The sequence below is a fragment of the Populus euphratica genome, unplaced genomic scaffold (assembly GCF_000495115.2).
Source record: "Populus euphratica unplaced genomic scaffold, PopEup_1.0 scaffold124.1, whole genome shotgun sequence".
In the NCBI taxonomy this organism is placed as follows: Eukaryota; Viridiplantae; Streptophyta; class Magnoliopsida; order Malpighiales; family Salicaceae; genus Populus; species Populus euphratica.
Window position 1 is genome coordinate 165,114 of NW_011500013.1, and position 24,103 is coordinate 189,216.

A 24,103-nucleotide genomic window follows, 5' to 3' on the forward strand; every position below is an offset into this window, starting at 1 on the left:
AGCCTCTTTTTTCCCTTTTCTTTTGTTTTCTATTGGTAGCTTATGCTTTCCAAGATGATATTATTGTTTATGTCATCTTTAGACTCTTTTAACTTACTTTACATTTTTCTTTATTGTTTGTGTGATATTATTGTTTGCTTTACAAAACTGAAAATTATAGTAGTTATGGATTTTAAAAGTATTTTTTTAATATATTAAAATAATTTATTATTATTATATTTCAAAACTTATTTTTGATATAGCATATCAAAACTATTCAAAATCATAAAAATAAAAATTTTAAAAAATAAAAATAATTTTTTTAAAAAACACTCCTTAAATGCAAAAAACAAACACACCTAACTAGTATATTACTATCAAATGATGGCATGCGATAGTCAAGTGACAAAAATACATTTATTAAGCCATGATTGGCATGTATATTATATGCATTTATTAGGTCACATATATATATATTTATTTTATATACTAAGGTAGCCAGACATTTCATATTTACTGGCTCACTGAATTTATTTATAATAAGAGGGCGTGCGAAAAGAGTTTCACTTAAACAAATAATATATCTCAATGCTTGGTTGCCTCTGATGTTATACGCTTACCATCCTCGATATATAAATAAACTTTCATCCAATGGTAGGAAAGAGTATTTTTTATAAATGTACAAGTCCATAAAGGTCAACAATTCTACACACGAAAAACCTCGCAGTGAAAACACTACTTTTATCACATTGAGTTCAGCTAAGCTTAAAATCAGACACAGTTCTTCCTTTTCATGGCAAGAACAATGTGTTCAGAGGTCGTTCATGTCATGGTCTCAAGCATTGTAGTCTTGATGATGTTTAATTTTGTCTTCTCAGATTTGGCTGCGGATAAACGAGAGTGTAATGAGCAGTTGGCTAGCCTCTCAGCATGCCTACCTTTTGTTGGCGGCGACACAAAAGTTCCCCCTCCAACATGTTGCAGCGGATTACGACAAGAAATTAGCAAGACAGAGAAGTGTCTATGCATCATAGTTAAGGATCGCAATGAACCCGACCTTGGCTTCAAGATCAATGCTACCCTTGCATTGAGCCTCCCTTCAATTTGTAACGCTCCTGCTAATGTTTCTGCATGCCCTGGTACCTCTAAAACAAATGATTTTTTAACGCTTACATAGATGTTTCAAGCTATTTTGAGACCGAGATCTGCTTGGTTTATCATTCCTTTGTATCGTTGTTTTCCTTCTTGACAGAAATGCTACATCTGGCTCCCAATTCAACAGATGCTCAAGTTTTCGAGGATTTTGCAGCAAGCAATAAGAGTAACGCAGCTGTTGCTGGTAATGACCTATTGCCAACCTTCATCATATCGAGTAAAAGTGTGTTAAAGTGGATGGCATTTCTTTTTAGCACACCTCGCTTTTGTACTAACTTCCCCATCACAGGCGATCGAACCAGTTCAAGCAATACAATGAAGGAAAAGAAATGGCTTGAAGTGAGCATGGTTGCTGTTATCACATCAGCTCTCACCATCGCGGGTTAAGAAGATAACACTGCATATAATCCATGTCGATTAAATGTGTAATGCTCATGTTAAGAAATTACTCCACGTATTGTAATTCCATCCCTCTTTCCACTATCGACCAATCTGCAAGCCCTATTGTTTGTCCTTGATCACACCCAAAATTTTGCAGCAACTAATACCACTGATCAAATAGATACTAACTCAAACTCCAATGCAAGCGAACATGCAACATCCTCTGACCAAAATGAAATATCAAATGATAAAAAACAGTAAGGTGATATTACAGTAAGATATATCTGATTAAAAAAATTTCATCTAGCACAGCTATTTTAAACCAACTCGGATTTGTAAGAGGTCTAGGTTCAGGCTCTAAACTGTTTCTTAGCAATACATTTAAGAATCGAAGACTTCAGTATTCAATGTGTCCTGTAAGCATCTGTAATTTTTCATAACGTATCCTGGCCTTTTCACCTATTTTCTGGAATGACCTTGCTGTGACCCACCGTATAGTCATGCCCTGGAAAATTATAGAAATTGGTCAGATCCAAGCAAGATTATTAATACATGAAAGTAGTAGCGAACTGACAAGTGCATGGTTCGATGTCATAGAGATATATATGTGCTGTTTATCAGTATGGATATGCTAATCCTAATCTTTGTCATCAGCAAACTTTGTTAAAGTAAACAAAATGGCTTACAATGTGGGACACTCAACTTGATGAGAAGGGATAATAGCAAGCTATCCACTTAACACTACATCAGCTGTGCACTTTAAAACACCTCAAACGGGGAAACAATTGAAGCAATTCATCACGGCTTCGTCTCTGCAAGAAAGTTAGCGTGCTTGTGAAAATAAAAATGAAAGAAACATCAAGGGAATAATAATAAATAAATAACAGGTTTATTCCTTCACACATGAAAATCCATCTCAGCGCATTGTTGTGATGCATAACCTGAATGTGCAGTCATGCACCTCCAGCTTTGAGCATTCACATCAAAATTTCAATTAAACCTTATTGATGCTTTTCTCATATTCCCCCAACATGACCTACCTAGTCCCACCACATGATAGAGCGTATCTCTGTGTTCTTCATATTGCATGATTTTTTAACAGTCATGTAATAGCAATGACTAAAGTGGCCCATTTGTCAATGACAATAGGTACCAGATCATCTGGCACTAATAGATAATGCATGTATGTAAAAATTCAAATTAAGCTTTGGGTAATATATAATAGCTATTCAAAAATGGAAGGATTTTGTGTTCTGCAATAAATCGCTAGATAATGAGAGCTACATCAATGTTGGATAGAAATATAGGGCACAAATTGCAAGAATATAATGGATGTAATGGAATATTATGGGATCCAAGCCAGATAGATCGTCTTTTCTCATTGCATTTGTTGTGAGTTGCAAGAAAACAAGAATTGGCCATCTCAAAGACATTACCAATATTCATGTTGTTTATCTTGTTTATAGATTTGGAATAAGACAGGAGGTGGAGGAGTCTGCCACATATTTTCCAGTTTTAATCTGAAAGCTGTATCACAGCATTGCTGCTGACTTCCTTCTTTTTTTTTTTTATTTGATGAGCCTGTTCCAATTTTGTTATAGTTTTTGACAAGCCCCCCCCTCCTACTTATGCAATAGCATCGGTGAGGTACAATCTCATTGGTAATTATTCTGACTATTAATTTATAAATACACAAGCTTCAAGACAAACTCTGAGGATGTTTGCAGTAACAAACAACTAATACCTTTATGCCAATGCATCCATTTACATCAAGGGTTGTAACTGTGTTTGAGCAGAACCTGGAAAGGACCTCCAGGCACTTATCTGTCACGCCAACTATTCCAAACAAGCTGCATCATTTTTTAGCATGACATCAGAAACAAGACCATAGCATGAGAAATTGCAATAACTGCAAGGTCACTGCATGCTGATTGACTTTTATCAGAGTAACAATACAGAATGGACAACATCATGCTCGTCAATTTTACCCAAATTTATAGGCATTAATTTGATTGTCATTCTATTAGGCAGATGGCAACATCTGTCCTGGAACATATTAAATTAACTACACATGGAACATGACCATTCTGAGAAAATATGGTGCATATGAAGAAATTTCCAGTTGTCTATTGTGTTTAGGATATCCTAGCCTGTAGTTTGTGTTATGTGAAAATTATACTAACATCCAGAATATTATCCTACATTTCTGAAAAACTAGCAAACTGGGAGCAGCGGAATGACCAAGGCCAAGGCACATTTGTCTGGCACAGTTCCCCGTGAGCAAAGTTCAAGCTTGACAAAGCTGTCAAATAGTACCAGAACTAAAGAACAATATGTTCAACAAACTCTTCCAACTAGGCTTGACTTAAATCAATAATATGATCTTAAAAATGCACCAGAAAAGCAGTCAGTTAAAGATGGCTGCAAAATCAAGTGTTTAAATGCTTTGTCAGTCATTCTATATTGGGAAAGGGAAGGGATGCATTTTGACATTAGTGCCGAGAACAAAAGATAGGACCAGCAATCAGAGAGTGCATTCCTCAAGTTGGAGACCAGCAATCAGAGAGTGCATTCCTTAAGTTGGAGTTAACTGCCAGAAACATGTATTATCAGCTCTCTCTAGCTTAAGCTAGGAATTTACCTGAGAAATTCAAGAGAGGTGCAACCTTCAGCAATAGCTTCAACCCCCACATCAGTGACACGAACACACCTGATAGAAAAATAACAGAAGCTTTTGAGCTAAATTTCTCTTATTTTTCCAGGAATTATCTTATATTTTACTCACCATGTCAAATTGAGAGAGACAATATTCTTGCATTTAGCTACACAAGAGAGTCCTTCATCAGATAGATTCTGAAATTCAAATCGAGGTATTACAAAACCTAAGATAAATTTTAGAATGTAAAAAGCTTGTCCAGCAAAAAAAGAGTTTTACCTGTGCACCACATAGATCTAAAAATTTTAGATGGGGTAGGCTTGATATGTTCTTATAGGCTTTGCCTGTGAAACTGAAAGTAAAGCAGGACAGCTTGTATTATTTGGAACTGCAACTCCTAAAATTACAATTAACAACTATCTAGAGGTACCTGGAAAGAGCGTAAAGATTTAAACTCTGTAGAGAGGAGCACTTGGATAATATTTGTTGCAAGCCACCATCTGTTAGCTTGACACACCTAGAAATCCCGAGATGATTCTAAGTTTATAGCAAGGACACCATAGCAGGAAAGTATAGTTTTGTACCAGTAACAATCAAATTCATAACCTTATAAGTATATCCTTCTATAGGAAAATGCTTTAAGTTGCATAACATGGATTACTACAAAATTATTCTCGATCTTATTTAAACTTAAGCACTTCTTTTTTGCAATTTTAATTCATCCCTCATAACACAGTGAACTAAATTTATGGCACTTCCTATTTCATTTGACGACGATTAATTGTAATTTTTTTGCCCATTCCCTTATATTAATCTATTCAGTTTTCATCCCCAAAAATCGATGATAATAACAACCACCATCAATCAGTTACATACCTAGTCAGGTTCAATGACTCCAAGTCTTGATGATTTTCAGCAATTAATTGCAAGGCTTTGTCAGTTATATTCTGCAAATAAAACATCAAACTACTCTAGTCATGGATTACATTGAGATGATGCATATTCAACATGAACAATTGAAAATTAAGTACAAGCTATACTAATTGTAAACATGTTTGACTTATTCTGTGTGTTAACCCAAACCGGTCCCAAAATCTATACTTTGAGTAAATTGTGTTGAATTTAAACAGTCAGACTTAAGCACAAGAAACAATCATAAACAACTGCACAGGAATAGAACAAGTCTTCAAAAGTTCTGCACATTTGGGTAATCATGAAACTAAAGTTTGTGAAGAACCCCCTCCAGTGAAGTTAAGACAGCATAAAAAAGTTGATTTTTCCGGTAAAAAAGAAGAAGAAAGAAAGTAAACAGAAGGTGCAGCACATTTCTACAAAACCATTGAAGTATAACAAAATTACATTTCTCTTCTTTTTAATCACAACTAAGTATGATGTGCATCATATAAGAAAAAAGGCAACATTCAATATGCGAATCAAGTACCTTACACCCACTCAAGTTCAAATCAATAATTTGCTTGCAATTTTCCACCACGTGCTTTATACCAATGTCTGTTACCCTGAAGCTCAATTTACAAGCAAGACTACTCAGTACTGAAAAAATTTGCATTTAAGGATCTATTTGAAGAGCAAATGATCTGAAAATGATCTTTACATACCTGACATTCCAATAAATAGAGAAGACCTTCAGTTTAGAACAAGTACTGGTTATTGCTTCTATTCCTTTGTCAGATATCTTCTGGCAGCCATTCAGGTTTAAAGACTCCAGTTTTTGAAGAGAAACAGTACACTGAAGTACTAAGAATTCTCAGTATAATGTTCAAAGAAGGCCAAATCATTTAAAAACAATTTAAAATTATAAAAACTTCATTTCTAGCAATTTTCAGATTCAATTATCAAAGACAAATTACTTCCACTAGATCTGTGATTTAGCAGTAACCTGGGTCCTCAAAATCTCCTTTTAATTATAATTATTAAATTCTCAGACCTGAAGTGAATTTGCTTTCCTTTTCAACCTGCTTACATTAAAAACGACAATATCTGAGAGTTTGCAGGCAACCTTTTATCAGCATGTTAATATTGTGGAGAATTGTATTGCTTGCATAAATGGTCCAAAATTTTGTAACAGGGATATCACTGCTTAAAACATTTTCTTCTCAGATTTACATCTCTGAATCTACTAATAACAATCATGACTCTCCATGTTCAAATCTATGAACTACTCAGCTAAATTAGCTAATCAAAAGCTTTTGATAAGCCTATCGCCTAGAGTCAGTCCTGTCCCTTCATCATGCTTGACGTTTTAAGTTTATCTCTCAACCTTATCTGTCAATTATAGAAGACATATTATATGAAATTGATCCTCAAGCACTAGTGCATATATGTGCTAAAACATCCCACATTTGTAGACTTCTAGCAGTTAAGATAGAAAGTATGCCACAATATCATTTGTTGACATAATCAAATAATACATGCCTTGCTTTGCAGGACTTCTAGATGTTTGTCTTCGATATCTTGCGCAAATTCAAGGTTTATCTCCTTCACATGCTGATATCTTGGCTACATAAACATAAAATGTCCAACACCTCAATATCAGTCTATCACCATAGCACAAAAATGCAATCTTTAAAATGCTCCCAAATATATACACAACTAGTTTTGTTCTTGCATGATGCCCAAGTCCATTGTAGTATGTATTTTATGTTGAAGTTGATTTTTATACTTAGGAGAGATAATAATTTAGCTTAATGGAAATTGTATTTTGAGCTTTAAATTTATAGTATAATTAGTTACTGAATATCCTAAAAATGATTATCTTTTCGATAAAACAACTCAATTCACTACCTTTTGGTATCCCGTATTTCAAGGAAAGAATACAATGAAGGAAGTAGCACAAAATTAATGTATGAATCTAAGCAATTAACTCACTATATAATCCAAATCTCTCTCTCTCTCTCCAGCAACGGCATCATAGCTTTAGAAACTTTTTCCACTAAGCTTAACAATTACATGCTCTACTTTCTCACAGTTCCGCCCCACTTCAAACAACACAAAGCCATCACTTTTCCCATACAACACACACACATATAAACTACCTTATATCAAAAAATACAAAGCAGAACAGAACAAATATTTTGTTTGGATGAAACCGAACACATGGTTTTACATGGATGTAGAAACCAGAGCTTATTATTACCAGTGAAGTAGCCGCAATGAGTCTATCCCCAGCTTTATTCATCTCACGAAAATCAAGAGCCTTTAACAAGATCCCAGATCATAAAAACCAATATCAAGCCATAAAGATTAAAAATTGATCCACAAAGAGAGAGAGAAAAGAAAAGAACATACCATCCAGAGAGGTGGGTAGGAAGTGAGTGTCCTGTAAAGCCAGGGGCTGACAAGTAAAAGAGAAATGAGGTCTCTTTGAGGGAGTTTTGTGCTAACAATTTTCATTACTTTTGGGATTGTTTCTCTGTTCCATGTTGTCGTCGTTGTTTGCTTTGGTTCGATTTCTTTTGCATCCATTTCTTGTGGTTTCGCTGTTTCTCTGGCTTTCTCTAATAGTATGTAAGATTTTGCACCTCCATCTTTTTTCTCATTACATATTTAAAAATAACCCCTTCATTTTTTTTTCAGAGTTCTCAATTTTTTCTTAATTTGAGTCCTTGTCATTTAATTAGAATTATTTGAATGCTCTAAATTTTTGTTATTTTAATCCTGAAGTAATCAAATGATTTAGCTTGATCGAAAAACTTTTTTGGTCATTTTTAATTATTATATGTAGTATGTCATAACTGAATTTTAAATTCTCTAAAATTATCTCAAAAAAATAAAACATTAACAAAAAAGAGTTAATTGAAAGTTGAATGATTAAATTGAACCTAGGGACTAAGGTTGAGAGTCCATTTGTAATAATTAAATGTTTAATTGAAGAAAACAATGAGAATTTAGGATCAAATTAAAGAAAGATACTAAAGATAGGGGTAAAATTGTAAAATAATTAAGTTTAGGACTTAATTAAACTTTTGATAAGTCTAATTGATTTAATCAAGGGTTTAATCAAAAGCAAAATTAAGTTAGAAAATCAATTTAATGAAAATTAAAAGAATTAATTAAGTTTAAGGACTTAATTAAATTTTTAATGGGTTTAACCGATTTAATTAAAGACTTAATTGAAAAAAATTAAGTTTAGAGAATTAATTCAGATTAATTCATAAAAATTAAAAGATTATGAACATAATTGAAATCTGAAAAAACAAAATTGGTATAATTAAGGATTTAGTTGAAAGAAATTTGAAGATTGAAGGTTCACTAATGGTCAAATTAAAGAATTTTGAGATCAATGCTCACTTTATAAAAAGTGTAAAAGTTTAAAGATCCAATTAAATAAGGATAATGATGAAATGGCAAGGAATTTAAAAGATTAAGGTTGATTAGGGTTCCATGCAAAGTTCCAAAGGTTTAAGTACCAAATTGAAAAATATTATAATTTTACTATTTATTATCTTCTTCTCATTAAAACAAAAGAAAAGGATGTTCGAATACCTGCCTTTCAGCCCTAATTTCTCCATCATCTCTTCACCACACAACACAAATTTTATACGAACTTACATCGTGATTCTTGTATTTAATTATAAGCTAAAATTCCAACTTTGATTACATCAAAACCATTTATAGATTCTCTTTTAAAAAAGCTACTCAGCATTGTTTAACCTGTAAAAACAACATCATATCCTTCATTAGCTTGCAAAGCAAATCAAGCTTTTATCCTTACTTTTAAAGAATGACAAGGATTTATTCTTTTACATCAAGAGGTTAAGATTACATTAACTTATAAACCCTATAATGTCATCGTTTTCTCTCATAAAAACCCTACAAAACCTTAAAACAAGAGGCCCAGAGGAGGAGGAACATTGCCATGAATATTTCTTCCCGACCAAGACGGCAATAGTTATGAAAACTACAAGTAAAACATCATGAAACAAACCACAAATCGTACAAAGCTTCAACTTTTAAAACACCTTCCAAACAATCATTTGTCATACCAAAAAATTCCATTTCAAAGTCACCCTAAGACAATTATCAAATCATCACAAAACAACCCTTTACAAGTAACAGTAGTAGCAATCAATTCTAAAGAAAAAAATAGAAGCAGACATCAAACTATCAAACTTTAATGTAGTAGAGCTTTCTCTATGAATATTTGTTTACAACCTTACTAGTAGTAGATCTTGTAAAACTTTTGCTCGTCAGTAGTAGCATTAAAAATGCAAAAGTAGGGAGAAAAGACAAACATGAGCCGAAAAACATAAACAAACATTAAACTTCAATGTAATAAATCCTCTTTTAAAGAGATTTTTCATGGCACTACTAGTGGGAAATCCAATACGAGATGTAATAGTTTTAGACCTTGTAAAATCTTTTCTCACCAATAGCATCATTAAAACACAGTAGTATGGAGAAAAGACAAATTTGGGTTGAAAAACATGACCAAATATCAAACTTTAATGTAGCAAAGCTTCCTCTATAAAAATCTTTTTGTGGCATTGCTAGTGAAGAATCGAGGAGGGGATATTATAATTTCAAACCTTATAAAATTTTCTCTCACTAATAACAGCATTAAAACATAAAAGTGGGGAAATGAGACAGACTTGAGCTGAAAAATAAGAGCAAATATTAAATTTCAACATAACATATCCTCCTCTAAAAAAGATCTGTTTGTGGCTCAGTTGGTGAGGAATTAAAAAGGGGATGTATTAGTTTTAGAACTAGTAAGATTTTTTTCTAGAAGCAACAGAAATTACACTTGGCAATAGTACGAAAAGACAAACTAGGATTGAAAAACAAAAAAGAAGACTGAAAATTTAATAGAGAAGAGCTCTCCCTACAAATGTTTATTGCACTGTCAATAAGAAATCAAAGAGGGATAGAGGAGTTTTGAATTCAGCTTGGTAACTCCTCTCTAGTAGTGACAAAGCGTGATTCCATGCATTGACAACAACATTGTTGCATAGTACACACGCCACCCTTAATCGAGCAACCCTTTTAGCATGATTCCAGTAATACCAGGACACGCCAAGCATCTCATAAGGTTGATTTATAAATTCAAATTATTTTTTTAATAAAATGCTAAAATATTGTGAATTCTGGGATAAATTGCTCATTTATGTTTATATATTTGGACTGTTTAAATATTATTGATTTGAATTTATGTGTGTTATTTTATTTGAAATGATACGTAGCTTCTGTGGAAAATATGATGCGATGATTTGAGTTCCAGAATCCACGTAGCTTGTGCTTCAAATTTCGAAGGCTAAACACCATCAATGGTCGCTCAACTACTACTCATTCTCTTCTTGCGGACTGTTGTGATGCTGCTTGCACATAAATCACAATATAAGAATATATACAAAAAAAAAAGAGAGAAAACAAAGTACAGGTGATGAATTATTTGACACAGCCGAAGCTCTGTTGACAACTCATGGAGGTAGGAGGAGAAAACGAAGGAAGGATAGAAGGAGAGAGAGAGAGAGAGAGAGAGATTTCGCTAAGATCCAACTCAACTCAATTAATTAGCCCAAAATGCTAACAAATACGAGATTGATTGCCAGGAAAATTTAGTGAGTCGCGTGTGATACATGTGATTCTCTTAGAAAAATATGATAGATGCAATTTTATTAATTTTTTTTAATTTGAAATATAAATAAATGTTATTTATTTATTTTAAAAAATAATTTAAAAATAAATAAATATTAGTCTCAATCTCAATCTCAAGTTGCCATAAAAATAATTTTCATTCAAATTTAAAAGCTATTGTTCTTCGTAAGAAGGTTTGCAGTTCTAAAATTTTCTCACGCAAGCCACTTAGTGGCGTATTCTCTTGTTGAGTAGAAAAAATAAATAAATATTGGAGCAGTAATAGAGAAATTCTCTTTTATTCATTTTTTATTAATTATTTTTAATTGTTATTCATATTTATTAAATATTTATCAATATTAAAAATTTATTTTATATAATTAAAAAATATCAAATTTAAAAAATATTAAATATAAAAAATAGACTATGTAATAACAAATAATCTACTAACAAGAACAACTTAATAATAATAACAATAACAATAAAATATATTTAAATTGAAATAAGAATTTACAAATATGACCATTACATAAAAAAAAAAACCATAGAAAAATTGTTGAAGGACTTCGCATTCAAGATCTAATGACTCGTTGAAATTAAAAAAAGAAAAATTTCGTAGTCATAATTTCAAAATAATTGAAATAAATAAAGAGTTAAAAATTCATATTATTGATTCCATACAAACTTAATCCCTAACAATATATATCTATTTTATATTTTATAATAAGTCCCTATCAGTTATGCTTACTATCATAGAATATCATTCACTTCTTAAAGATTATTACCCTTTTTTTTTAATTTAAATAAATACTATCAACTGTTAATTTTAAAATTTCAAAAAATGAATTAAAATATATATAAACTACTTTGAACACAGTAATTACTATATTAATCTTGATTTTCAACTTGAAAATCAAGATTAATATTTGCTTATTTTTAAAATTTAAAATAACTTTCAAAAAAAAGCTTAACAAAATTATATCTATGAATTGTGTTGTTTTTTTCAATTAAGTTATAAACTGTGTGATGTATTTGATAAAAAAAATAAAATGTAAAAAATTACGTTTATAATGAATGAATTTCTTTACCTGTGTTATCCACAAAGATTGATATTTAATCATAAAAATAAGTTAAAGAGGATGTTTGAAAATGTAGTTGTAGTTGTTTTTTTTTAAAAAATTATTTAAAAATACATTAATTTTTTTATTTTTTTTTTTAAATTTTTTTTGACATTACTACATCAAAATAATCTAAAAACACTAAAATAAATATTAATTTAAAATAAAAAATAAATTTTTTAACAATATTTAAAAAAAATAATAAAACCTTAAATATTGACCATGTGGGCGAGGGATAAAAACATTTCAGGGGGGGGATTTTGGGACCATGTGTCCTTCTCTCTTTTTGTTTTTTAAATTTAACTTTATTTTGTACAAATATGTTCTTACAACAAATATATATTATTAATTATTTAACTTGTGCTTTCTATGCGAGATATATATATATATAAAGTCTGAATATGTAAATTTTTTGATACATTTTTTTACATAAAAAAATCTAAATTTAAATCAAAAAGTTTATCCATCTGAGTGCTTTTTTTATTTTTATTTTTTTTGAAAAAAAAAACAGCTGAATACATTGATATATCAATTCGTCATGGACTCGTTCTCCACGGTGGATTAATGAGTTAATAAAGAGATTATTTTAAATTCAAGCTGGAATAACGTCTAAAATGTACTTGTTACTTATAATTAGACTAAACCTTTAAAAATAAAAAATTTAAAATTTAAAAATGAAGAAAAAAAATTATAAGCCATGACCAGTAACTGGATTTTATATTAACATTATAATCCAACGGTTCATAATCTTTTTTGAGATTTTATCTTATATTTTATTTTTTATTTTTTAGTATTACTTGCCAATAACCACATATTAACATTTTCTCCTATATTCTTCCATTCCCATCTTCTTTGGGCATCTTCTCCTTGAAATATTGAGAGGAGTATGAGAAATAAAATCAAATTTATTTTTTATTTTTTATTAATATGAATATTAAGATTAACTTATATGTAATTTAACTAATTCTATAAATCTTAAAATTAATAATTATATAAACTTTTAATGCCTCTAAAATATATAAAATTTGAACAAATAATTTTTAGATAATAAATTTATAACATGAAGAATTTAACTATACCGACCTTTTCATTTGTATTAAGAACAAGGAAAAGCAACAACATTAAGCGATGCCAAAAAAATACAAGAAGAAGAACGACCTGTCGGGGAAGAAAAAGAAATTACCCAAGGAGAAAACGACAAGTCGTAAGGAAATTAGACTGTCGCCATTGCAACCAAAACAAAAGAGAAAGCACAAGAATCTAACAACAAAAACCTAGGAGACGAACTTCACTGAACAATGATGTTCAAAACCCACAATTCTCTTATTACATTAAAAACCTTATTACAATCAAAATCCCAGCTTGAACCTCAAAGCAACAAACTTTACGATTTTTTCCAAAGTCGGTCCATTGTAAAAGTAAGGCTTAAATGGGTGAAAAACCGATCTTTAGACCATATAATTGATACAGAAACTGATCTTAAAGCAGCTTGTCTTTTAAAAGATGCAATCAAAAGGTCTCCTACTGGATTTCTCACTGCAAAGTCTGTCTCTGAGTGGCAAAAACTTCTTGGCCTTACCGTGCCTGTTTTACGTTTCATGCGCAGGTATTTTGATGTTTATGCGGTTTTTCGTATTACCCTTAATTGATTTTTCCTTGTTTTATTGAATGTAGGGTTGTAGAAATGAATGTGTTAGATGAAAGGTTGAATCTTTTCTTCAGTTTTAGGTGTGCCCATTTTGTGATTTTCCCATATTGATAACTTGGTTGTGTGGTTGTTTTGCGATGAAATTTCGAGAGCGGCGATTTTTAGAGGATTTTGTGCTTTATGAATTGATGTGGAAACTGGAGTTTTGTAGTTTACTAATTAATTGTATTCTCTTTGGTTCTAAATTGTAGTTAATAGATCCTGTCCTAAAATTCTAAGAAAGCAACGCTTGAGTAAAATCAGTTTTCTTTCATGCATTTAGGTATAACTTCACCTCGTATACAATTAATGACTTATTTGAATGATCTTATTGGTGGGATTTATTGATGATTAAAGGAATGATATTTTCTTACTCCTTAATCCGTTTATGTGTAGGTACCCAACACTTTTTAATGAGTTTCCACATGCTCAATACACAAATTTGCCTTGTTTTCGGTTAACAGACACTGCGCTCTTGCTAGATTCACAAGAACAAACTATCCATCAAACTTACGAGAGTGATACAGTGGAAAGACTTTGTAGAGTGCTTATGATGATGAAGAGTCAGACAGTGCCCCTTCAATCACTACACCCCTTGAAATGGGATCTGGGCTTGCCTGTTAACTTCGAGAAAGTATTGATACCCAAGTATCCTGACCATTTTCAATTTGCTAAGGCACCAAATGGGACTAGGAGTTTGCGGCTTGTGCAATGGCATGAAGAATTTGCAGTTTCGGCATTGCAGAGGAGCAATGAGACTAGTGAAAAGGGGAAGGAGTATCGGCAGTTTAAGAGTGGGTACACAGCTTTGACTTTCCCAATGAGTTTTCCAAAGGGCTATGGAGGGCAGAAGAAAGTGAGAGCATGGATGGAGGAGTTTCACAAATTACCTTATATTTCACCTTATGATGATTCAAAAAGGATTGACCCGGATAGTGAACTCATGGAGAAACGGGTTGTTGGAGTTCTGCATGAGCTTTTGAGCCTCACAATTCATAAGAAGACTAAGAGAAACTACTTGAGGAGCCTGAGAGAGGAATTAATTCTTCCTCACAAGTTTACTCGACTCTTTACAAGGTATCCAGGGATTTTCTACCTCTCGTTGAAGTGTAAGACAACAACTGTTGCTCTAAGAGAAGGTTACAGACGTGGAAAATTAGCAAATCCACATCCTCTTGCTCGTCTAAGAGAAAAGTTTTATCACGTGATGAGGACAGGGCTTCTTTATCGCGATAAAGGTGTAAAGATGATTCCTCAGGAAATTTTGCTAAATGACGTGGAGGATGAAACTGGACAAGAGGAATCTGAGGAGGAAGAGGATGAAATAGGTGATGGCTGCTACGAGGAAACCTCTGAGATGGGAGAGGATTCTGATGAAGAATAGTCTTTTATCCAAATAAATTTGCTTATTGCCACATTTTAGAAGTGAGAGAAATGGTCCTCGGGACCTTCAGATATTGAGTTGATGATCTCCGAACAGAAGTATTGAATTTGGATAATTATCTTGCCAGTTGCCAAAGGTAGCTCTCGACTGTTTATGTTATTAGGGGACTGTGTTTATGCACATCAGCATGCACGCGTTTTGTCTCCAATTTGATGAGGTGGATAAATTTCTTTTCTTGTTTTCAGGCAGGCAAAGGGTCTATACACTAGTTTAACATCGTGGAGTCATTTGAGTTTGTTTTTCATCAAATTATTCAGAGGTTACAAGCTCTTTTAGAAGTTCAAATTCATGTCGACTGCCTTTCTTTGGTTTATAATGATATGGCTTCGAACATGACTTGCTTTTCGGGTTTTTTTTTTTTTAAATGATTTTTTTTGGTGTTTTCATATAATGATTAAAATTGTAATTCAATTTTTAACATTAAAAAATCTAATGTATCACCTACCCGGCGCGAATTGATTGTTTCACCTCCCCCGACTGCGGATGCATAAAACACAAATACGCGAATTGATTGTTTCACCTCCCCCGACAGCGGATGCATAAAACACAAATACAAAGACAAATCTACGACTACTGGAGGATAAAAAAAATTAATTTAATCCTTTGAATCGTGGAGAAAAGAGATTTATATACGCATACGAAAACAAGAGATCGGATTCCGTGATTTAGTACGATACTAATCCCAAGCACTGGCTACAGCTGGATTGTAACCCCCACCATAACCAGCAGGAACCCCATATCCACCGCTACTACTGTTTCCTCCACCATAATAATCTGTACCCCTGTTAAAAGTGCCATCCCTTCTCATATCACGGCCACCAAAACGGGCTCCCACAGAGCGCCGATTCTTGCCACCACTAAATGAAACCCGTGAAGCATAACGGGTGAGCCAGGCAGGCACTTCTTGATTCGCTTCTTGCATAAGATCAGCTAGAGGTCTTGCTAATGACAAATTATTCTCATTAAAAAATGCTGTAGCCAGACCTGTTTTTCCAGCTCGCCCAGTTCGCCCTATCCGGTGAACATAATCGTCAATGTCATTTGGAAGATCAAAATTCACCACATGAGCCACATGGGGTATATCAAGACCCCGTGCTGCCACATCTGTCGCTACTAGAATTGGCGTCTTCCCACTCTTGAATGATCTAAGTGCCATTTCTCTTTCCTGCATGCCAACATAGAGATGATCATATTGAAGAATATAGATAGTAATTGCATAGTGCAAGAAAACAACAGACAACAGAAGAACAGGCAAACAAGTTGGAGCAATTCTCTACTCTACAGATTTTTTGTGTCACGAGTGGAGAAGGCCATCTGTTCCTTTTCCTAAATTTTAGTGTTACTTTCTCACAGTTTACCAAAGAACGGAGTCTAAATTACCATATGCCCCAGAATAATCTTTACAAAAACACTAACCTCAAGACAGATTAAGCTCATCAAAGCTGTAGGGTATTGCATAAATAAAAATTCTGAAGAAAAAAAATAAAAGATACATGCCACATTCCTGTACTCAGTACTCGCTACTAAACCCAAATCCAATAACTTACCTGTTGTGATCTATCTCCATGAATTGATGTAGCAGGAAAATTATTGACATACAACCAATGTTCCAATGAGTCAGCTCCCTTCTTTGTCTCCACAAAAACTAATGTCAGAGAATGCTGCAATTTAACAAAAATCCATGGTCACTATAGTACACTTTTGAATTTTTTTGTATGGTGGCTGTTTGCATCCTTTTATTCCTCTCCTCTCTCATTCGGGCTTTTTTCTCTCTTGATAAGACATGTCTCACCTTTTTCCTCAATTTTATGCTTTTATAATACGAGTTAAACCTTCTACTCTCCTACCTGTCACTAATCAAATTCAAGGGGCTAAGTTTAAAATTTTAATAAGGCTGGAAGAGACTTTTTTTCCTTAATTGATACGAATAAATCAAATCACCAGTAATTTTGCAAGAGAAAAGATTAGAACATATAAAATTGTCATGGTCAGCAAGTTGTTTCATCGTACCTTGCCATTAACTTCAGTTTCTCTCTGAGCATGAAGAAGGTCCATGAGATGACTTCTCTTGTCAATCTCTTGAACATATTCAACTCTTTGAACAATTAAATCAGTACTCGAACCGACCCTTCCAACAGCCAAAAATACGTAATTTGAAAGAAAATCAGATGCCAGTCTCTGCATGTCAGCCAAATTGCAAAAAAAAAAGTCAGATGCAACTGAAATGGCAGTCTTCAATGGATATCAACAAGCAACCTTCACATGTGAATGGTTAGCACCTAAAAGAGTGCGCAGCAACTACAAGATAGCAATGGTGCTTGCTTATCTAAGTAGGCAACAAGGTTGTCAAAAACGCTTTTTTGACACGACACGGAACATCCAATATAAACTTTAATCGTAAACTCGAATCATAAAATTATAAGATCACAAGTGAGAAATTTTAACTAAAAATCGTAAAATCACAAGTAAAATATTTTAACTAAAAATTGTAAAATCACAAGTAAAACATTTTAACTAAATTGCAAGATCCAATCAAGTAATAAATACTAATAAAACACATACGGAAACAAAGCATTAAGGATATGAAAAATGCATTCCCAACTACAGTTTCTCTTTGCTAGTAAGAATCCTCTAAATTAAAGAGACTCTTTTTCTAGCCATAAACCCTGAAATATCTTTTGTAATCAACCCAACCAAATGATTTCCATGGCCAATTATACAGCAGAGTTGCGATGCCATTCTCCTTTGCAAGCATCACAAAGCCCCACCAGACTTCCACAAGCAAACATGTATTATTCACAGTGAGTCAAGCAATTTGTTTCAAACATGTTAGGTTTCTAAAAAGAAGCAAATACATTATCCATAAATGTACAAAACAAAGCATTTAATGATCACACAACAACCAAATAAATGTACTTAGCTCCCACAACATGCATGTTTACACAAATAAGCAGCAGTGGCGACATACATCAATGCCAACGTCATTTTAGATTTACACACAAGCAAGTAGCAGTGCCAAAAAAAAAGTTCAATTAATTAATAAAAGAAAGCTTCTTTAGCCATAGAAATCACATTGAGATTATCATGGAATTTTGCAGCATATAACTGATGCACAAGCATGAAGTTGTTTTTCCTTTTCAAATAAGTTTGTGTTTTCTTAGCAGCTTATATTTGTTCCTTCAATATCTGGAGCATTAAAATAATTGAATAGAATCAGAATACAGTTGCTGATGGGAAGCCAATCCTATGCTACAAGGCACATACACACCCCACGAGCATGTTGATTGGAATGCATCCTCTTAATGATAGGAAAAGTAGAGAATTGCATAGCTGTGATGGTTTCACAGTCAAATTCAAAAGGTGAAGTCTCAAAAATTTACAATGCCCACTTTGATGATGAAACTAAATGGAGACAGATGCATTTGGGAAGGTAGAAGGCCAACCCATATCCCGACAACAACATAGTGCAATTATAGAAAGAATTTCATTACTAGATGACATTGTTCAGCTCCCAAATAGAAACGGAATATAATTAATTTCCCAGAACTTTCCTAGTACATCTTTGATCTGCTTCCAATCCTAGAAGTAAATCTCCAAGATACATGCACACAACAAGATCCAGACAAAATACATAGATGCTAAAATCGTTGAGGGTTAGTTTAATATCTAGAAAGAAAAGAAAAAACCCAGAAACCATTACTCACAGTAAATCCATAATCACCATAATATTAACAAAGATTCAACCAACTTGCTTTTTGTTTTTTTGTTTTTTTAATGAAATATAGCTTGATGATCTTGATCTTCTTCTGGTAATTTTTGGGTACAAGCCAAAAGGTAAAGCAAATTCCAAGTAGTTTGATAGGTACTCTTATTAGTTCAGTTACTGATTTCTTTCTCATGCAAGAACACATAACATGACAAAATGAACCACCAATGAATAAAACACATGACACAGAACAGCAAGGAAACAATTCTCATGCAACAACAGCATCCTTATAAATTCTTACCTTCTTCTCGCCAAGAATGTTCTGGTGAGTGGAGAGTCGAAACGTGTAAAATCAAAGGCGCTGCTGGTGAGTGGAGAGTGGAACTGATTTCTCAGTTCTGATTTCTTGATCTGCTTGGCCACTAGTGATTTTGGGGTTCTTGCAGATTTAGATGGGGGGAAAGGGTAAAGCAGAAAAGGGGAATGGAGATGTTGACAGGGAAAAGGGTAAAACAGAAGAGGCAGCTCACATTGTTTTTCATTTCAGCAGAAATCGTGAACTCAGACTGGTTTTTACATTTTTTACGGGTTGATTCGATTTTATGCGAGTTTGATCGGGTTTGACCGATTTTACCGGTTTTCGAGTTTTAAACCCGATTTTACATGTTTTATGCCTTTTGACCTGTAAAATCAGTGATTTTATAAGCCAAAACTCTTTTTTAACAGCCATGGTAGGCAATTATCCATACAGAACCAAAGGTACATCCTCCCTAGAACGATAAACTTTAGCAGTCAAGCTGCTTCATACCATAATTTAGCAACCAAGTAATATTATTTATGCACTCACTAAAAAAATAACATCCAACATTTTCATAACCAAGATAAAATACTCAGACATATCACTATATTAATAAATGAGCTTCACAAGAAAAAGAGTGGAAACCAACTCAACCAGCACCAGCAACTAAAACAAACCTGTATTTCTTTAGGAAAGGTGGCACTGAACAGCATTGTCTGTCTCCTGCCACATGGGGGCATGTCCATTTGTTCCACTATCTTTCTAATCTGAGGCTCAAACCCCATATCCAGCATCCTGTCTGCCTCATCAAGTGCTAAATATCTGATCATCTGCAATGACACTCTAGCCCTCTCAACCAAATCCACTAACCGTCCAGGAGTTGCCACTAGAACATCAACCCCTCTCTCAAGTTCTCGCAACTGACCAAGCAATAAAGAGCTAGTGAATAATTAAACTAGATGACAAGCACTCCTTTGAAACAACATAAAGGCAAAATAAAGCTGAAAGGTCACAAAAGGCAAAACAATATGAAGAAAAACATACATGTGTATCCAGCAATGCAATTGACTTTGGTGGTGTAAAAGCAAGTATAACCATTGCTATTGCAACTCCCCAAGTGAAGTAAGTTGCTTCTCAGTAACATTTTAAAAACATTTATGATGGTCCCTTAAATATCATCCTCCCTGCCAATCAGCTCCCTTGCACCACAACATTCATGCTAAGGTCGCATTTGGTATGGAGATAAAAAGCTACAAGTGGAAATGTTAAGAGTAGTTGGCTGTTTTATTGGCAAGATAGAGGTATGGTGGTATTACTGGTGGCAGCTACAGCAGTTAAGGCAGTCATAGTGTGGGGTGGTTGTAGGTGGTGGGACCATGAAAATAGCAGTTCAAATCCCCTATAACCCAGACCCCTTAAATGTATCATCCATTTTAACAATCCTCGGACAATCACTACCACTTAGGCACTAGCAAAACACAGTGGCCCCACAAAGATTAAAATCATCCAGGAGCTGAATGAGCATCTTGGACAGCTATGTAATAACTCCCTCACATCAAGCAATCTACAGAGTGACATCTAGTTCTAGTCCACGTACAAGTCAATAAATGACTATCTGCAATGCAACAGCAAAATGGAGCATGCAGAATACTGAACTAATCAAGACATATGGAACAAGCATTTTTGAAACAAGTGAGATAAGAGTAAAAATTCATTGAGATGCATCCCAGTAAGGTAGCACGCTAGTAACAAACCTGTAAGCTAGCTTAGAAATATGAGGCAAATGCGCTCAAATGGTAAAGTCCAAGCACAGTGTGGAAAAAATATACAAGGAGCAATGGTAATCTCCTCACAACCATCATGGCACAGGCATGAAGGCATGCTCTAATGGGTAAAGGGGTTGACACAGGTATGAAGGCATGCCGTAGGGTAATGGGGGGAAGAAAGAACCTGGAGTGTGGTGGAAGAGCACCTGCAGCCTATAATATTTCAGGTGTATAAAAATTTATTATCACCCGTAAAATTTGGAACAAAACAGCCAAGCACATAATGGCTGACATATTAGAAGGTTCCAAATATTAGTGCAAGGCCACATGCATATTCACATTTCCAGAATAAATCATTTAACACATTGATAGGAAATCGCCAACTCAATGCAAGTCATGTGAGCATCATTAGAAGAATGGGCAATTGATCTAATCATTTTGAACATGGTTCAGGCTAGAAATTTGGGTGATGTGTCAGTTGAAGTACATCCAGAAATGAATCCATGTAATTGGTCTGAAAAAGAAGGGTGCTGCCAAGGAGGACTTTGATACTATTAGTGCCACTGTATTTCCCATGGTTTACCAGACATCTAAGCAGTTTCCAATGAAGGAGATATCATTCAAAATAACAAACCAGAAACGAGCTATTGTTATCATTTTAAAGTTGGTTAGGAAACCCAATCCGAAACGCCCCCATGTTGCCACATAGGAGGTACAGTGGGCACAAGTGGACTCTGGTCTTATCTATTTCCCTCTATCATATAATAGAGAGTGTGGATGAAATAAGGAAAAAGCACCGATGATAGAATAATTTCCAAGCAATTACTTTTTTAAGGATAATGGATTCAAGAAGAAGAGAACCATACAAAAGATATCCAGCACTAATAGAAAAAAAAAAAAAAAAAAAAAAAAAAAAAAGAGGAGAGAGAGAGAGAGCTATTGTCATGTGATTTAAACCTGTTGGTTGATTGGAGCGCCTCCATAAACTACCACCACCTTAACACCAGTTTGGTAGGCGAATTTTTTGGCTTCATCGTGTATCTGCAGTCAGATTGCAAATAAAGAAAAATAAGAAAAACAAGTCGTATAAAGCCATTACATGATCCAGAATGCACATGACTAGCCTGAAACTAAATAACACCTGACATGAAAGCTCCCTTGTAGGAGAAAGAATAAGAGCCAGTGGGTACACTGTCCTCCCTCCATGTGGTCTCTGCACATACTGTTCCCGCATAATTCCAGCAATTATTGGAAAGCAAAAGGCAGCTGTCTTCCCTGACCCTGTCTGAGCACAAGCCATCAGGTCCCTCCCAGCAAGCAATATTGGGATTGCATTGCGCTGAACTGGAGTTGGCTTCACATACTTGCATCTCCGAATATTCTGATTCACCGCCTCACCAAGGTCTATCTCTGCAAAGGTACTCACAGGTGGTGGCACATTTTGCCCACTCGTCTCCACAGGAATATCCTCATACGCATCAAAGTTAATTCCTGTATTCTCTTGCACGCCAAAAGCCGGCGCTGCATCACCATCATCATCAAATGGATTCACCTCACGCTCCCTCCCACGCTCCCACCCACCTATTCTATTATTCCAACCACCACCACCACCACCTCCTCTACCACCAGAACCATAACCTAAACGCCCATAATCCGGTTTCAAAGCACTGCCGCCACCACCACCACCCCATCGAGAACCAGCCGCAGGCCCACCATAACCTACACGATCATTCCCTAATGACGGAGCAGCAGGTGGTGGAGCTAGGAAATCAGAAGATGGTGGCCGGTTACGAAGGTGTGGCGGAATGTAAGTGGCACGAGTAGGACGCGGACCAGACGAACCAGATGCTGCATTCTCAGATGCAGAGTTAGCCACAGAATCTGCCCATGAAGTTCTCATAATTGGTAGCAAATCACAACCGAAATTCCCTATAATTGAACATCAGAAACTCGATCAATCGCAATTGCATGTAAAACTAAACCTCAAATTAAATTAAATTAGAAAAACACCAACAATTAAGCAAAATTGTATAAAAGAAAAAGAAGAAGCACAAAATTCACTCATGAGATGGTGAGTTTGTTAAAAACGAAGCGAAATAATCGGAAAAATGCAAAAAATAGAGTAACAAAATTGTAAAAACAAAACCTAAATTGAAGCCGAGAAAGAGGGGGAGAGAGAGAGAGACCCGAGTTGTTGCGTTAATTGGAGTTTTAAAATTTAAATGGAGAAACCCTAGTCTGCTCTTTCTTTTCTTTTTCTTCTTGAATGATTTATCGGGATCGGACACGAAGCGAAAAAATCGTTACGGTTGCTGTCCTTTTCCATGCTTGGTTGATTAAGATATTTTTTTTAAAAAAAGTTATTATTAGTATTTAGCCGTAATTAATTTTATAAATTTTAAAATTAATAATTATATAAGTTTTGAATAATTCTAAAATTTATAAAACTTAAACTAATAATTTTTAAAAAATAAATTTTAAATTTAACTACTTAAGTTATACTTTTTAAAATATATAAAATTTATTATTTGCATCTCTATTTTCTTAGTTTTTTAAAAATAAAATAAAAAACCTTTTTATTATTATTTCAACCCATTATTATATTTTTAATTTCAATCTATTATTAAAAAAATTAAGAAGGATGGTAAATTCATTATACCTCAAAACATAATGCACCATGAAAAGTAATAGTATATTTATCGTATTGTTCTTGATAAAAGTAATAGTTAGGGATAGAATTATCTTTATAATTAGATCGTTTTTATATTTTATAATTAATCATGTAAAAAGTGGGCATTTACTTTCTTTCTCGCACAATAAACTTATGTTGGTGCCTTTAAAAGAAATAAATTATTGGGTTGGTATTAAAGGGTCTTTTATCTTTTCATTTTAATAAGCATGGTAAAAAGACTTATCTTTGGAATTTATATTCTTAAGTTTGGGGTTAGAGAGTGTTTAAGTTATTGAATAACTGGTTTTTTTATTGTTATTATATTGAATCAAGAGTTATTTTATTTTTTAATAAATAAAAAATAAAAAATATTAATTAACGCATAAGCGTCAGTCTGTCAGTTATATTTCAGCGGCATATACAACTAATTTTAGTAGCCAAAACAGTAGTTTCAAGGTCACTTCTGCTTTGTCCTAATGTCTCTTACATGAAAATATGGTGGAGAACTTCCGTTTGGATAGGATAGATATTTTTTATTCCTTTTTTTTTGTTGTATTTGCACTCTTCCCCTTGAACCTTCAAGTTAACCATTTAACTTCTCTTTATTTTTTATTTAATTTATGTTCTTTTGGTTATTTTTTTTTATTT

At 33.7% G+C, this 24,103-nt stretch overlaps 4 protein-coding genes across 8 annotated transcripts; 2 read left to right on the forward strand and 2 right to left on the reverse strand.

Moving 5' to 3' along the window:
* Window positions 1–665: 665 nt before the first annotated feature.
* Window positions 666–1,804, forward strand: LOC105141543 (protein YLS3). 2 transcript variants are annotated; one of them, XM_011048787.1, is made up of 3 exons: window positions 666–1,118; window positions 1,232–1,347; window positions 1,380–1,442. In XM_011048787.1, the coding sequence occupies exons 1-3, from the start codon at window positions 773–775 to the stop codon at window positions 1,386–1,388; spliced, it is 471 nt and encodes a 156-aa protein (XP_011047089.1). In that variant the 5' UTR covers window positions 666–772; the 3' UTR covers window positions 1,389–1,442. The 2 variants fall into 2 exon arrangements, with proteins under 2 accessions (XP_011047089.1, XP_011047088.1); XM_011048786.1 differs by having other exon boundaries at window positions 670–1,118; window positions 1,232–1,318; window positions 1,424–1,804.
* LOC105141542 (RNI-like superfamily protein) lies at window positions 1,740–7,708 on the reverse strand. 3 transcript variants are annotated; one of them, XR_845409.1, is made up of 13 exons: window positions 7,478–7,708; window positions 7,326–7,385; window positions 6,605–6,688; window positions 5,788–5,918; window positions 5,613–5,688; window positions 5,048–5,118; window positions 4,602–4,688; window positions 4,451–4,523; window positions 4,301–4,368; window positions 4,157–4,225; window positions 3,260–3,365; window positions 2,202–2,327; window positions 1,740–2,020 (listed from the first exon to the last, which is right to left on the reverse strand). XR_845409.1 is itself a non-coding variant. In XM_011048785.1 (13 exons), exons 1-12 carry the CDS (start codon window positions 7,652–7,654, stop codon window positions 2,262–2,264), a joined length of 1,068 nt encoding a protein of 355 aa, XP_011047087.1. In that variant the 5' UTR covers window positions 7,655–7,708; the 3' UTR covers window positions 1,740–2,020; window positions 2,219–2,261. The 3 variants fall into 3 exon arrangements, 2 of the variants coding, with proteins under 2 accessions (XP_011047087.1, XP_011047086.1); XM_011048785.1 differs by having other exon boundaries at window positions 2,219–2,327; XM_011048784.1 differs by having other exon boundaries at window positions 1,740–2,327.
* A 5,408-nt stretch (window positions 7,709–13,116) lies between these two features.
* Window positions 13,117–15,130, forward strand: LOC105141545 (Ubiquitin carboxyl-terminal hydrolase family protein). Its single transcript, XM_011048789.1, has 2 exons — window positions 13,117–13,489; window positions 13,967–15,130. Exons 1-2 carry the CDS (start codon window positions 13,182–13,184, stop codon window positions 14,952–14,954), a joined length of 1,296 nt encoding a protein of 431 aa, XP_011047091.1. The 5' UTR covers window positions 13,117–13,181; the 3' UTR covers window positions 14,955–15,130.
* A 452-nt stretch (window positions 15,131–15,582) lies between these two features.
* On the reverse strand, window positions 15,583–23,111 carry LOC105141547 (DEAD-box ATP-dependent RNA helicase 37-like). Of its 2 annotated transcripts, none has more exons than XM_011048791.1 (7): window positions 22,971–23,111; window positions 21,926–22,713; window positions 21,742–21,825; window positions 19,696–19,938; window positions 17,025–17,192; window positions 16,562–16,675; window positions 15,583–16,179 (listed from the first exon to the last, which is right to left on the reverse strand). In XM_011048791.1, exons 2-7 carry the CDS (start codon window positions 22,682–22,684, stop codon window positions 15,691–15,693), a joined length of 1,857 nt encoding a protein of 618 aa, XP_011047093.1. In that variant the 5' UTR covers window positions 22,685–22,713; window positions 22,971–23,111; the 3' UTR covers window positions 15,583–15,690. The 2 variants fall into 2 exon arrangements, with proteins under 2 accessions (XP_011047093.1, XP_011047092.1); XM_011048790.1 differs by having other exon boundaries at window positions 22,931–23,111.
* Between the last annotated feature and the right edge of the window lie 992 nt (window positions 23,112–24,103).